Source organism: Drosophila miranda, chromosome XR (genome assembly GCF_003369915.1).
Source record: "Drosophila miranda strain MSH22 chromosome XR, D.miranda_PacBio2.1, whole genome shotgun sequence".
NCBI classification, from domain to species: Eukaryota; Metazoa; Arthropoda; class Insecta; order Diptera; family Drosophilidae; genus Drosophila; species Drosophila miranda.
In genome coordinates this window covers 258,492-274,080 of record NC_046674.1, presented here as the reverse complement: position 1 = coordinate 274,080, position 15,589 = coordinate 258,492, and the positions used below count along the sequence as shown (strand labels likewise).

The 15,589-nt window shown below is 43.0% G+C and overlaps 1 protein-coding gene and 1 long non-coding RNA gene across 4 annotated transcripts in view; both read left to right on the top strand.

Annotated features, from left to right (window-relative positions):
* The first annotated feature begins 842 nt into the window (after nucleotides 1–842).
* LOC108153565 (glutamate receptor 1) overlaps nucleotides 843–15,589 on the top strand; it is a 28,214-nt gene continuing 13,467 nt past the window's right edge. The window contains exons 1-5 of the mRNA XM_033387284.1: nucleotides 843–1,436; nucleotides 5,980–6,391; nucleotides 7,053–7,205; nucleotides 7,403–7,530; nucleotides 8,127–8,256. Coding sequence (XP_033243175.1) covers nucleotides 6,238–6,391; nucleotides 7,053–7,205; nucleotides 7,403–7,530; nucleotides 8,127–8,256 — 565 coding nt within the window. The 5' untranslated portion in view covers nucleotides 843–1,436; nucleotides 5,980–6,237. The remainder of the gene's footprint in view (nucleotides 1,437–5,979; nucleotides 6,392–7,052; nucleotides 7,206–7,402; nucleotides 7,531–8,126; nucleotides 8,257–15,589) is intronic.
* Nucleotides 9,593–14,497, top strand: LOC117186452. 3 transcript variants are annotated; one of them, XR_004471528.1, is made up of 4 exons: nucleotides 9,593–10,699; nucleotides 10,810–10,825; nucleotides 10,917–10,998; nucleotides 11,057–14,497. It is a non-coding gene; the product is annotated as an uncharacterized LOC117186452 (long non-coding RNA). The 3 variants fall into 3 exon arrangements; XR_004471526.1 differs by having other exon boundaries at nucleotides 9,595–10,699; nucleotides 10,810–10,998; XR_004471527.1 differs by having other exon boundaries at nucleotides 9,597–10,825.

The window sequence follows — 15,589 nt, the reverse complement described above, 5'->3', positions numbered from 1 at the left end:
TTAGGTCGAGAAAACACCCTCGTCCTGCTTTGAAGTCGGTTATCTTTCTGTTGTCGTTTGCAAGTATTACGTCCAAGCACGCAAATTCGCACGAATAACAGCTGTAGAAGGTGACCGACCCCTCTAAGCCTTGCTCTAACAAATGCTCAGTGTGTGTCTGTGGGGATCGTATCTGATAATTTAGTTTGATAACTAGATGACTCTCTACAAATTAATTTGTGTGTACATTTAGACTCCCCGCCACCTTAGAAACATACAACACAATAATTGTAGCCATGTAAGACGCTCTGTGGGTTTCGCTGGCAATTGCCATTGCTAGGCGAATTAGAAAAAATTGCCAATATCAGGCATTGCTAAAAGTCAAAGCGACAAGTTTTTACCACTCTTTGGGTACAGCTGTTGCCTGCCTCGGCTGCTGCTGCTGTTTCTGCTGCTGCTGCTGTTGCTGCTGCTGCTGCTGTTGCTGCTGCTGCTGTTTCTCCTACTGCTGTTGCTGCTGCTGCTGCTGCTGTTTCTCCTACTGCTGTTGCTGCTGCTGTTGCTCTCTTGGTCAAAGAGTAAACTTGAATATAAAACGGTTAATAGGTCAGTAACACTTTGCATCTGCCAAAGAAACATACTCCAGCCACCTTCGGGTAGTCGTCTCCTCTTTGCAGACAAAATGCTCTCTCTCTCTCTCTCTCTGTCAGTGCCGCCCTTTTTTAGTACACATTCGGGAGATACCCGAACCACAGAGAGTCTCGTATTTTTTGTAGCTTTGTCGCCCGTGTGGCTAAAGGCTGTAGCTTGGATGCTGCTGCTGCTGTTGCTGCTCCTTACTTCAGTACTCAGTCGTGCGCGCGTCAAACAGGACGATTACGGCGGACACTGCCTGTCGCCTTGTGTGTGTGTGTGTGTGTTTGCTTTCGTCACGGGGTGGACAAAATGGAAAACGCAGAGCGACACCGTTACCGACACTGACACCGAGACACTGAAACACCGAAGATAGCGATATCCCGAAACGGAACGGAGACACGGAAATAAAGACGACGATGGGTCTGCGTCTGACCGAATCTCTGATTTTGATGCCGAGAGTCGAGTGATAAAACAAAAGGCAAGCACCCGGAACGGGATCCAATCCGATCCGCTTGCCCCCGTTGCCCCTTGACACTTTTTTTTTTGTGGCATTACGTGATAATAAAGTAGCGGCAATCAGTTTTGAGAACTGTGTGCCACGGCTTATGCAAATTTTGTAAAAAGTCTGTTAAGAGCCAATTCTCAAAAAATCGCTCTCTGGCCCAAAAAAAAAACAAAATACCACAAAAAAAGAAGTTAGGCCGCAAAAGCCGCCATTTAACTTTAACGTTGTGTGCGACCAATAATAAAAAAAAAACAAAAAAAAACGCAAGGAAGACCAAAGAAAGCCCAAGAGAAGTAGCAGCATGGCCTGCTTTTTTGTAAGTTGTCGCAATTTGTTGTAGAGACCCCGCCCCTCCAAAGCCTCCACCCCTCTTCCCTAAAAGACAGAGGCAATTTCTTAGTAGAGGGGGTCCCTATCCCTATCCGGGTCTTTTATTCCATGTACTCGTGTATTGATGAGCATTAAATCTATAAACAGCGGAATTTGTCCTCATTATTTGTGACTTTGGCATTTGTTGGCATGGTATAAGACGGCACTCCACTTTATTGAACATCCCCATATTCTACCATACTACAAATTATCAATTATCGAGACAGCTGTCGTCAGAAAGCCCACTGATTGGTGAAAAATTCTTTAGCGAAATGTTCGAAATTAAAGCAATTAAAATGGCATGAAATATGAGGTTTCATTGAATATTCTGTGCAAATGCCATCATGAATATTCGAACATTCGGAGATGTGTTCGATTTCCGCTGACATCCATATAAGTATGCAATTCAAAATTGTATTGCTCTAGCACTCATTTTGTTCGAAAAGACGGGTGTTATTTACTTAATTCCAGCTATAGCAATCAACCGATTACAATCATATTCTGCAATCGAGTCGATGAATGGGTAATTTGCTTGGTATTACTCAATAAATAGGAAAATTCATTGTTTAGTGCTCCAATCGGCTTTTAAATATTCTCCAAAATTTAATAACCATCTCCTACCTGAAGCCATTTTAAATTATAGGCGTCCGTCCGTCCGTCCGTTCGCCATTCTTTCGGCATGACATTGGCATACTAATCACCTCATTGAAATGCAAATGAGAGAACAGGCGGCAGGCAGGCCTCTTTATATTATGGATTTTATCAGCGGCCTAATAATTTTCCTGTTACATTTTTATCTCACGTCGGGATTCGCTAAATACCTGCCGCATAGCTTTTTGTTTTTGTTTTTTTTTTTTGTCCCACGGCACGTGCCACAAAACTCAACGAAGAATATAATTTTTTCACTTCGTTTCTTTTTTCCCCAAAAAAGGACAAGCCAGTCCTTGGGGTCCACGAATCCCGCAATGAATATTTCCTACTGAAACACTCACAAAGGTCAGTAAGCTCCTGAGTCTCAGCAGTAGACTCCTTTTTTGCTTTCTCGGCTCTCATATCCAGTATCTGTATCTCTATCTGTATCTGTGTTAAGTTACGAATGAATAGAGAGTCCGAGAGCAAAAAGTAATCAGCAAGTGGCTACAAAATAATTATTTAATTAATGAAAGTGCCTGCCATGGCCACGGATGCATGAGCCTACCTCCATGGGCTGCCTGCCGCCTCCAGCAACAGCAAGAGCAGCAGCAGCCGACGAGACGAGGAGACTTCTTCCTGGTCTAAATGCCCATTCATTCGTTTCATTCGTTTTTAGTTTAGGCTTCTAAATAATCCAAGCAGGAACCCCAAAAGAGGCACTTAAACGTTCGTGACGTTCAACTTTTAGGCTTCTAATTTAAATTTAATTAAGTGGGGATCATTCGTTTAATGTAGAAACTGGCCTGCTCTCAGGACCAGGACCAGGTCCAGGTTCAGGTCCGGCTCTTCTCTTCTCTCTTCTCGTCGGCTTTTCACTCTCGCACTTTGAATTAGTTTTTGCCATCGTCATTATAACGAATAAACTTTCAAGAGTGCAAAACGGAGACGAGGTCTGGACTACAATGAATATTAAGCGCCTGTTAACCTATTAACCCATCCCCCCAACCGCCCACAGTTTCCGCTAAATAATCGCCCCGTTATCCCCGTTCCACCGTACGATGCCATCTCCGACGATGAGTATGCTCATCTGATGGGAATGTCGCTTGCCCCCCGCAGCATCCAATGGCCGCCCTAAAGGGCTTTGCAAAAAAAGACATCCAACCAGACACTGCAACTGTTCACTCAGGTGGTTTTATGCTGGTTAATGAATGGTTAATGAATGAACCAACGAATGAATGAATAAATGAATGAATGAAGGGAAAGAGTCACAAAGAAAGGGCCAGCTCTCATGGGCAGCTTTTGTCCATGGATTTAGTTCCCTGTAACAGAGCTATGATTAAAGAACGGGTTTCAGACGGGAAAACACACACACACACACAAACTTCAAAGTGGAACATTTTGCACAAGGGGGGAAAATACTCGCATGTACAGAATGAGGGAGAGCTTTCAAGGCTTTGGCTATGGGAAGGAGGTAATCGTAGTAAAAATTTTCTGGGTTTTACAGCAGCTCCAGAAGGCGATGGGCGCATCCCACGATGCTATACCTCAAAACTAATCAATCTGAATCAAACTTTGTCAAAACATAAGGGCGTGAACAAAACATTTGCATACCAAATCTTGACACGATCTGCCCATTCCTTCGGGTACCTCCCAAAAAAAAGGACATAGGTGATTGGGAGGTACACGAAGGAGTGGTCTGATCGGAATGAAAAGTAGATGTTGGCCGATGCGCAGACCAAACCGATAAGCACACAAAATTTCACGAAAATCGGTCGAGCCATGTCGGAGGAGTTCAGCAACAAAATTTGTGACACGAAAATTGTATATATTAGATAAAAAAATAAAAAATAAATTGTTGTATTCCAAATTTTGTATTTGTATTGTAAAACTGTCCTATATTCAATCTCAAAATACCGCCAATGATCGCCAAATCGCTCAAATTTACAGTAGAACATAAAGGTTTACGAGTAATAAAGCAGAAAACAGAAAGAATCACAGAGGAAAGTCATTCTTCATTGTCGCAACCAAGGCAATCGTAAGCCGAAAGTGTGGAAATTACAAAAAGAGGTAACGCTGATTTCCATTCGGCGCATCGTTCAGTGGTTCAAATCATTTTAATAGCTCTACAGTCGTTGGTCGATGGTCATCTAGGCCTATGAAGATCTCATGTCGGACTTGGCCTTTGTAAGGTTTGGTTCCTGACATCAAATAAATCAAATAAATAAATCTTTTGGTATTTATTGGGGATGCCTTACTTGATTTAATTTTGTTTAACAAATAAATTGTAAATCAATACTGAACCGAACGAATGTAATGAGTAGTAGAACTATTCTGCGGTCTTTGAATCGAAACTTGGCGACTATCACGGTATATTTTTATTCAATTTAGTTTCTTTTATTGAGAGGTGTGTTTTAGGTAGGGTATGATTAAAGGGTATAGTGGTGTTGATTTTTACTGAGGTAAACTTGGCTGAGGAATTCTTACCAACAGAATCTCATCAACCATAAGCTACATTTATCAATCAGTTACCTTTTTTTTGCTACTCCTAAAATTCGAAAATTTTCCTTTTTCGATCTAAAATCGCTTGGTCGCCGAATCATGTGAATTGACGCGTTTTCCTGCCTAACATGGGCGAATTCCATATAAAATGCCCCCGCTACAGCATCGTTTCTGTGTGTGTGTGAGTGTGTGTGTGTGGCATGTCCCCAATAAGCCGATTTTAAAAACAATTTCAAAAATTAAACCACTCTTTAAAGTCCCATGCGAATGCAAAGCCGAAAAGGGAGGCCAACAAAAAAAAGTAAGCCAGAAATCCCAGAAATAAAATTCCAATACATGCAGGGCGGGGTGTGGCAAGTGAAAAGGGCGGGGACCGGATGAATGTGCACGGAGAAACGGACATTTTTGAGAGACCACTGACATCGCAGGGGGCGTGGGGGAGTGGTGCCATTCTGACAGTCAACCATCCAGCTATTCATTGACTCATTCAGTCATTCGCGGGGCTCTGAGCTTTTCAATTTAAAATAATTAACAATAAGAAGCATAAAAAAACCAAAAGAAAACAAACAAACAAACAACAACAAAAACAGAAAAAACAAAAGCAAAAAGGAAAAGCATAAAAGACATTTAAAATAAGCGCAAAATCAGCAGAAAAAAAATTCAGCGAAGCGAAAGGATAACGACGCAGAGGGCGTGTAGGGGATGGGTGGGGGGGTGGAGGGGGGGGGGGCGCAGGTGAGAGGGAAAACACAGTGCACACGGGGCAGAGGCAACAATAAGGGACACAAGCTGCTGCTGCTGCTGCTGCTGCTGCTCGCTGGCACGGTGACACACTCCACACGCGACACAAAACCAGAGAAAGGGACAAAGAAAGAGACAGAGACAGAGAAAGATCCCGCGAGTTGAATGCCACACGTACACACACACCTGCATATAGGCTGAGTGTGTGTGGCATATTTGCATAAAGTTCACTGAACACACACACACAAACACACACACACTAAAACAGTCGCACAGGGGACTGGCAGCGTGGCAGCAACATATAAATGGTGCTCGCATCAGCAGAAAGTACGGCTGTGTGGCGACTGTTTCCCATTGTGCTGCCAGGTGGCGAGGACACGTGCAAGTCAACACGTGCCCCCCCGCCCCACCATGACTGCCCCTAATTTTAACCAATAAACAGGGACACTCGCATGCCAGTAAGAGGACCTACTCTTGGAGAACACATAATTTCCATGATTCACATACCTTCCACCTGTTGAAAATCTACACTTATAATATATGAGTATTCCTCTCTCTCTCTCTCTCTCTCTTTCTCTCTCTCTCTCTCTCTCTCTCTCTCTCTGATTTCCTTCCAGAGAACCCAAACTCGGCAAATGCCGCAGCAGCAGCAGCAGCAAAAGGATCAAAAATGCCAGCGACGACAGTAGCAGCAACAGCAACAGCAACTTAGTGCAGCAACAACAGAAATTAGGCAAAAGCAAGAAGAACCAGTAAAAGCCGAAGTAGCGGAAGACTCTGTCCATAGGCAGTGAGCAGGAAGGCAGGCAACAATAAGGGGCAGGACAGCAGCAAGCAACAACAAGGAGGGGCACATCTAAACAGACGGCTGCAAAATGCGCCACGGCTTAAAGTTGAGCTGCCTTTGGCCAAGCTTTTTATTATGGCTAACATGGAGCCAAGGCAGCAGCAGCAGCCACAGCAGCAGTAGAGGAGCAGGAATTGGAGGAGTCAGCGCACAGCCATCATTAACCGAGAAAATCCCATTAGGTGAGAGAGTGTAAACCATAAGATCCCTACCCCACCCCTATCGCACCCCACAATGCATTTGACAGGAAACCCTGCCTTACGCTACAATGTCTTACAAGGCTCTCTCGGGCCCCCTGCCCTCTCCTACACAAAGCTGTGTGCCTTCTGCTTTTAGTTCTAGTCCTGGTTCTCGTTTACTTTCTAACCCTTCAGCAGCTAGCCCAGACCCCCGTGGCAGTTGCAGCTGAAACAAATAAAGTTTCTGCCTCGGAAAAATCTCTCTCTTTGTGATGCTTTTGCAGCCCCATATTCAGTTTCATTTGAGAATATCTTTTGGTATTTCTTTTGAAAACTGAAACGCCACGCCTATTAGCGTTTTGCTGCAGAGACGCCGCTTGCCTGTCACTTAAAAGCAGCAGCATTAGACGGTGAAGATTGTGGCAGGGCAGGCATCAACAGTCACTGGAGATTGTGGCAGAACAGGCAGGCAGCAACAAATTTCGCATCTCGCTGAAGCACAAGCAATTACAAAAGTTTAAAGTGCCTTTTTGCTTTGAACTTAATTGACAATTTCGATGCCCTACCTTGCCCCCAAAAACTTTTACCAAAAAAAACACAACAATTTTAACAACCATCTTTCTGCATGTTTCTCTCTCTCACTAACTTCGCGTGACGGTAACAGGTGCCATTTTTGAGCAGGGAACGGATGAGGTGCAATCGGCCTTCAAGTATGCGATGCTCAATCACAATTTAAATGTCTCCTCCAGAAGATTCGAGCTGCAGGCCTATGTGGATGTGATCAACACAGCGGATGCCTTCAAACTATCGCGACTTAGTGAGTATTCCGCCGAATGGATGAGTGGATAAAGTTCGAATCATTTATGAATATTACTGATAGAAAAATCTATAGAAAGATCTCGTTATGCCTGAAAATTGTCGAACAAATTATGCTCATCTTTTAATAGCAATCGTTCATCGTCAATTTGTATACTTTTCTCTCTATTTCTGTTGTATCTTTCTCTTTCTGTGCAGTTTGCAATCAATTCTCGAGGGGCGTCTACTCAATGCTGGGGGCCGTCTCCCCGGACTCTTTTGACACCCTGCACTCCTATTCGAATACCTTTCAGATGCCGTTCGTGACGCCTTGGTTTCCCGAGAAGGTAAGACATTAATAAATATTAAAGAGATAGCGATAGGGTGACAGAACGACATGTCCAAGGTCGTTTGCCTATTTAAATATGAAATATTAATCATATGCAGGGTTGAATCTTGCAAAATAAATTTTGGAGCATTGAAAATCCTCAAACACACCCACACATCCACACTCAAATTCACACATACACACGAGAGAGGTGTCGGAATCCCAGGCCTCAAATTTATAAGCCTCACTGGTACAAATCATTATAGGAGCCACTGTAGAGCCGTAGAGCCGTGCAGCCATAGCCCCACTTGATTCTAATGATGTCCTGCCGCCCGTGTGCGCTTTAAAAATTTATAAAACACACACACACAAACACATACACACAGACACACACACAGCCTTTGGGCGCCTCGCTTAGGCCGTGGTCAAAACCAAGAGCCTATAAATCAAGCAGCCAAATGCCCCTAAAACGAGCCCCAAAAAGCAGCAGAGCAACGAACAAAACAATGAGCACTCAATAATGATTCATGTTCACTAACTCTATTTCTCCTTCTCCTCTCTCCCTTTGCTCTGCTTTGTTCTGTTGTCTGCTTTCCATAATTTTCGCGTTTTTAGGTGCTTACGCCATCGTCTGGCTTTCTCGACTTTGCCCTCAGCATGCGACCGGATTACCATCAGGCAATCATTGATACCATACAATTTTATGGCTGGCGCAAGATAATTTATCTATACGATTCACACGATGGTAAGTAGAAGAACGTAGAAGCACACGTGCCTCGACACGATAGATACCCAGAACTCCTTATGCATATATCTCCAAAAGTCTGCACTGCAAAAGAGCTTGTTTGAAAAGTCCAGGTGTTCAGAGCCAAATATCTTTTATTTTGAGTATTCCGGCTAGAATAATGATCCGATTGAAACAAGATTCTCGAATCTCAGAGATACAATTTCTCTATACGATACTGCAATTTCAGTTATTAAAAATATACACTAAATAGTTTTGGGAATGTCGTCTTCTAGCTGTTACTTCTATTTAATATACCTACTACAGGGTATACAAATATGTATATTAAAGTGAAGAAAAAGGGAAATGAAAGCGGAAACGTACCCCCAATGGAGTCAATAATAATTTTACCCCCATTCTATGCAAACTACTTAAAGGAGCAACTCACTCTTCCCCCCTCTCTCTCTCTATCAGTTTCTGTCTCTCCCCGTGGTTTTCTCCCTGTTTTGTAAATTTACTTTTGTTATAAGTTTCTGCAAGCATTTTCCATTTGCTCGCTGCATAAATAAAGTTTAATGACAGAGCAGACCCCCGGAGCCGACCCCAGAACCCCTGAACTCCTTGCTCCCTCCTTGATGCTCCTTGTCGACTCTGCTGACATGATGCGCCATTGGCAGTCAGACAATTGGTTTATGTGGCCAATGGAGGCAGCCAGCGGATGGACAGGAGGAGAGGGACAGACAGAAAGAGCTGGGAGGGGGACAGACAGACAGAAAGGACACGCCATCCGTCCGGACAAACTGTTAGTGTCTGGGGCGCCTGCATTATTATTATTAATGAATGCCACGTGAAAATCTTTTTTTTCTGCGGTCGCGCCAACAGGCCAGCACTCAATCAATTCAAGCGACAGACAGGCCACAGAGACAGATCCAGAGCCAGAGCGCCAGTTGAGTCGTCTCTCCAGTGTGTGTGTGTGTGTATGTGTGTGTGTGTGTCTTTGTGTTAATCTCTCATTCACCCCTCTGTCTGTCTGTCTGTCTGTCTGTCTGTCTGTCTGATTGTGTGTGTGTGAGCCAAGTGTTTGTGTGTACTGCCACTCAATCAATTCCACATTCCACATGCACATAATTCTAATAATTCTCTGACTTCTTGGATGGCAAGTCAATTTTGATTCACAAATCCCTCTCTCCCTCCCCGCCTCCTACCCTTCACTGGTTTCCCAGCGAATCCTCAATTAATATTTGACAATTCCATCAAATTTCCTAGGCGCAAGGCCCATGGTTATGTTTCTTCTTCTTCAAAATTCGTTCAGCCGTTTTTTATTTTTCTATTTAGTTTATGGCCATGTTCGCCGCCAGGAGCCAGGGTCGGGGTTCCGAATGGATTGGAATGGCAGAGGGCAACTTCTGGCCCAAAGTCAAGCGCGTACCGGTCGCCCTAGGTCTTCCGCCCAGTTAACGGACTTTTGGGGGCTCCCATTGAAACTGGCTTCTTCTTCATCTTTTGTTTATTCGAAGCGCCAACAAGCTTATTACATGGAAATAGAGTAAAAGAGAACTATTTATGGCCAATGGCCAAAGCTTTAGATACAATTTTTCGAGCGGTTTGTACAACAGGCAAGAGCGGCATCGGCAGCAGCAGAAACAACAATCGATGCAAAAACACAAACAATATTTCGTTATGGGTTTCGTCGGGCCTTTTGGACGGCAGGGGCAGTGGCAGATGGGGGAGGAGCTTATAAGTTTATTCCCGGACTTGTATTTACGACTTGGCCAAGAAATTGGCTGCTGCTTACATACACATATTTTCCTTTTAGCTGTGAAATTATTGTATTTGCCCCGGATGCCCGACACCCAAAAAATTCCAACATGAGCTAGCCTCCAGCTATGGTACATTATAATATATTGTATATGTATATACATATCTATCTATACATATATCGTACGAATGTGTGTGTTCACTAAAAATCTCTTGTGCCGCCTGAGGCTATTCGAATTTTACCTAAAGCCCACACCCATGGCCATTCTGCATGTATCTGAGACAGTTTGCAATCAGAGAGAGCGATTAGACCAAGAGATTAGTAGATTACTTGTAGAATCGTTAAGACAAAATGTATAGTTATCGAAATAAAGACAGAGACCAGTCACCGTTAAGTGGCGGCCGAAACTGAGATAAACGAGATAAGAAAAAACAGAGTGCATCTCTCTCTCTTTTTAAATCTTCTCTAAAATGCAATAAGAAGATCAAAATAAAGACACAGAAGCTACGCAGCAAAGTAGACTTAAGCCGACTTATTTTCATTCCGCATTTTAATGAACCGCTTGATATGTCTAACTATTCATAGCAGCAGCTGTCCTGCTTCCTTTGAATTAAATGTCAAATGAGTCAAAGTACATACATATGTACATATGTACGTATATAAGCAAATTTTCCCATAGACTAGACATTATTCCCACCAGTAAAGGTTAGCGTTGCTCATTTGGTCAGTTTCCAGCTAGATTTTCTCTCCTTTTTTTTGTTTTTCCTATGGTGTATTTTTTGGTTTGTTAAACATTAAATTATTGCTTTTTGTAGGCTTTAGTATACATAGGTATGTACAAATATATGTATGTATCTATTATACTAGTATATGGAGAATATTATTTCCGCTGGGGAAACGCACAATTTCCATCCAACCCAAGCAACTGCTGGATCATCCTCCCCTGTTTCATCTTTCAATATGGAAAAAGCATACAATCAACGGTCTGCAATGAAAGTAAATGTGTAAGTAAGACACATACTTTCACTATACACTCCACAGCACGTGTGTGCGTCCTTCCAGATGCCGAAAATGAAGAAGGAATGTACAGACGTTCGGAGGAATAAAAGGAGAAGAAATGCGAAGCAAAAAATCGAAATGTAGGCGTGTCTCCCCATTGCCGTGTTAACAGCACATTGACTTGCCTGTGAAATAAAATTTATTACAGGGGGCTGGGCGAGAAAAAAATAAACATTCCATACAGTTACAGTTACGTTTACAGATACAGCTACAGAATTGTGCGTGAGTTTGCTGTGTGTCGCTGTCGCTGGCGATGTTAAGGACGTGTGAAAATCTGCTTTTTCATGTTGCAATGAATACGTCAGCAGTCGGCAGAAAAGGCAGCCACTAGGGCCGCCCTCAATATGGTTTATTAAAGACACACCCTCTCCCGCCCCCAACAGGTACCCTCCCGCCCATCTGGCTGCCAATCAATGAAAAAGCGACCCAAAAGCGACCGACCCCCGCCCCCACAAAACCCTTAACTGCAGAATTATGTAAATGATTTCATTTATAGATGAAAGATTTGATTGTCTTCTTTCCCTCCTGCAACCCATTCCAGAAAGACAATCAAATACATATGTATCTTCGATTTGAGAGGTTTGTGTGCATATAAAAATCTGAAACGAATCTGTAGATAGAGAGCGGCTGAGGGACATCATGAATAATAAGCAAACGTTGATGGTTCATGGCACTTTGGCCACGTAGACAGAGAAAGAGAGAGAGAAAGAACGGGGAAAGGAATGAGAATGTGCTACATAATTTAAATCACTGGCTGAAATTTGCATAAACTGCGTCAAATGGCAGCGCAAATTTCGTTAAGACAATGGCCCAAAACGTGGCTACTGCTCCACACCGTTCCGTTCATTCGGGGTACTCCTGCTCCTGCTATTGTCGGTGTTTTTGCTCAACCTGCTACTACTGCTCCTGCCCCTACTTCCGCTACTGCTGCCATTCCAGCAAGACTGCCATTAATTTAACCATTATGGGGTTTACTGCGCTTTCACTTTCATGTTATTTGATACTTTTAATGCTGCCTGGGGCCCCCTCCCCCTGAAACTCGCAGTCTCCTGTTCCTGTTGCGAGGCCATTGAAAACATATGCGCAAAGCCTTTGAGCTTGTCAGCATAATTTTCACAGTAACCGAATGGGGCCGACGAGGACGCCGGACGTACAGGACGCATTTTGTAAGTAATTAAAGCAGCAAAGTTTTTGATAGCACAACGAGCAGCAGACAGGCAGGTCAGCAGTATAAAAACTCAAGCCCTAACAAGCTGCCAAATTAGGGCGTGGCACTTAAAGCCCAGGAATTTTTTGTGTTTTTTTTTTTTTTTTTTTTGGTATCCTAATTACGGAGGGCAGCAGTAGATCAAGTTGAAGCGATTTAATGCATAAATTAATGGGTTCATTTTGTAAATTATTCGTTTGAAGACGAACGAGCGAACGTGAGCATTCCCTTCAATTTCCTTTCCAGGAAATCATTTTCTTCTATTACTTTGTCCAGAAATATCAATGGTGCGAAAGAAGCAGACTGGCACTGTGAGGGGGTGAAAGAACTTCCTTATAATAATTACATTTGTTTATATCTTCTTTTGCCCCTCAGTTTCTGCATAAAATATGCGTGGTAAAATGTCTTACTTGTTAACTATCGTACATATATACATATATATAGACATACATATCTGATGTGTGATGTGTCCACAATCTGTATCTCCCTCTCGCTCCTTTGTATCTATGTATCTTTTGCATCTCCTGCTTGATGGTGTCGCTACCGAAGGCAGGAAAACTTCATTTCCGCAAAACTAACTTTTGTTTAACATAACAAATTGTCTTGTTTGCCTTTCGCATATCTGTGGGTGTGTGCGTTTCTAAGTGATAGTTGAGCCCCACTCAACTAGAGCTATATATATGCGTGTGTGGGACGTGGGCGTGGCTGTTGACAGATTTGCATAGCCTCTGGAGAGATAAAAGCTGGAATAGTGGCGACAGGCAGGCACTGCTGCATCTTTGGTCTCTTGGCCATTTTTGTTAAATTCAATTTTCAATTCGTTTTCTGTTCTCGAAATAAATTGGATTTCGGCTCAAAAAAACCCTCAACATAAAAAAAAATGTATATATAAATATAATTGTAAATTAAATTCGTTACATAAACGAAAATGAAAGAGGAATCCCCCTAAACCGGCCACAGCCTTGAAATAAAACAATACAAAATCAACGGAAACACACACACACAGATACATATGAGAAAGCGGATGTGGATTCAAGGAGTGGTAAAGGCAGAGAGGGGAGAGGCGGGACGAGGCGGGATGGGGCTGGCCGGGGTACTCGTATTCTATGCCACGGGGTGAGCCACAAAAATGTTTTCATATCAAAAATGAAATAAAACAAAATCCTCGGTTGCCGCCGCCACCGCCGCAGCACCGCATGCTCTTCAATTACACTTTCGATTTTCCGATTCATGCACATAGATACACAACACTAACACTCACACAAACAAACACACACGCACATTGGATACGATACCACTCCAAATCCAAGCGGCAAATCTCGAAATCGAAAAAAACAAACGGAAAATCAAATCCAAACACAAGCCAAGCGAATGGAAGCGAATGTCAGAATAGGGAGAGAGGGGGAGAGAGGAAAAGGAAGAGGCAGCAAATGAAATTGTATAAAAGGCAAGGCAGAAAATTTATTGCACAACGAGAAAACAACACAGCAAAAAATGGCCACGCACCCATTGCCACAGAAACACGCACACAGAGAGGGAGAGAGAGAGACACGGAAACAAAAGTTCATTTTTTATTCAAGACATTTTTGATACCCAAAGTCCCCAATGAGAGCAAGAATTCTTTAGGTTTTGCAGTTGAAAGTCCTAAAGATTAGAATTCATCATTTCAATCTGTTTGTAGCCCCACGCACGCATATGCCACATATAACAGATGAGATTTAATGCTATATTTACCCGATATCTATCGCCATCTCTCCCAAAAATATCTTGTTCTGCCTCACATACGCATATTCAACAGCACCCCTGAAAGCACTGCCATCGCTAGCCTCAGATGTCGCTATACGTTCGCTAATTCTCTTCAAACTTCACAAAAAAATAACCACTAAAATAAATGGAAAGTGTACGGCCGTTACTCCATCGAGAGAGAGCAAATCGTTCTTACACGGCCGTTACTCTCTCAAGAGAGAGCTTGTTCACTTTCTGTTTTGCTGCCAGCTTTCTCTCTCTCCCTCAATCAGGTGATCAATGGAGTAAGACTAGCTCGGTTCCGTGTCTTTTTCTGATCTTGTTCTGCCTAACCTGCTGCTAATCTGCTGCTGCGACCGCAACTCTACATTTATACCCAATACATAGTCAGTATGGCTACATTCAGCGACAAAAAGGGAGTGCGAGAAACAGAAAATAATTCAGAACGTGTCGTTGGGCGCTGCGTAGCCACTGCAAATTGATTTGTTCGTTTTGGCTATAAAAATGATCCGATCTAATCCAGATCCAGCAATCTGATAGATATGGTCTGTTTCTATGATTGTGCGTTTTTAATTTTTTCGAATCTTCAATATTGTGGATGCCACAGATTTGCATCTTTTGTGGGGGCGGAAGTGGGTGGGGCGAAGTTTTGAAATATACTTGTAACAGTGACATATCACAGAAGTCCGGATACAAAATTTCGTTGCTCTAGCTCTTATAGTCTTTGAGCACTAGGCGCTGATAGGGACGGATAGACGGACAGACGGACGGACGGACAGACGGACAGACAGACAGGGCTCAATCGACTCGGCTGATGCTGATCCAGAATATACACACTTTGTGGGGTCGGAAACGATTTATTTTGGACGTTACACACCATCCATATTCACCACAAATCGAATATACCCCTATACTAATTTTGAGTATTTTTTCAAATAGCCTCTGAGGCTATTTCTAAGCATTTTTATACCCTTAGCATAACCTTGAACTTTGACATTTGTATGCACATAAATACATATAGATGTACATACATATATACCGCCATGTAGTCGCTATCAAAAGAAGAAGAACAAAACTTGAACCAAAAACCTCCGCCTCTTACATATACGTAGTGCAAATCAAAGCAACAACAAATTGGAAATGTATTGAGTACTCTTCCTATCTCTTTCTCTCTCTCTCCTTCTCTCTCACACTCTGTCACTCTAGGGCGTTCGTAGCGGGGGCATGCCACCGACAATGTCTAAATCAAAAATCCAGCCAGAAGCCCAGAAGCAAAAAGCAAATCCCATTTTATCCGCAAACATAAATTGAAGGCGCATTCGAAGCTGCAGCGCCATGCCATGTCTCATGCGACATTCAGTGGAGGAGAGAAAGCAAGTCTGCTCCTCAGTTTTCTCAGCTCCTTCTCCAGCTCCTGCTCCTCTTTGCTTTTTACTACTACTACATTTTTCTTTTCCTTTTGTTTGCTGCGTAGCTGCTGTAATACAAATCATCTGTCTGTCTCTCCGTTGGGCTTGTGTGCGTCTCCATCTCCCTCCATCTCCATCGCTCCATCTCAGACCCAGGCGCATCGAGTCGTTGAG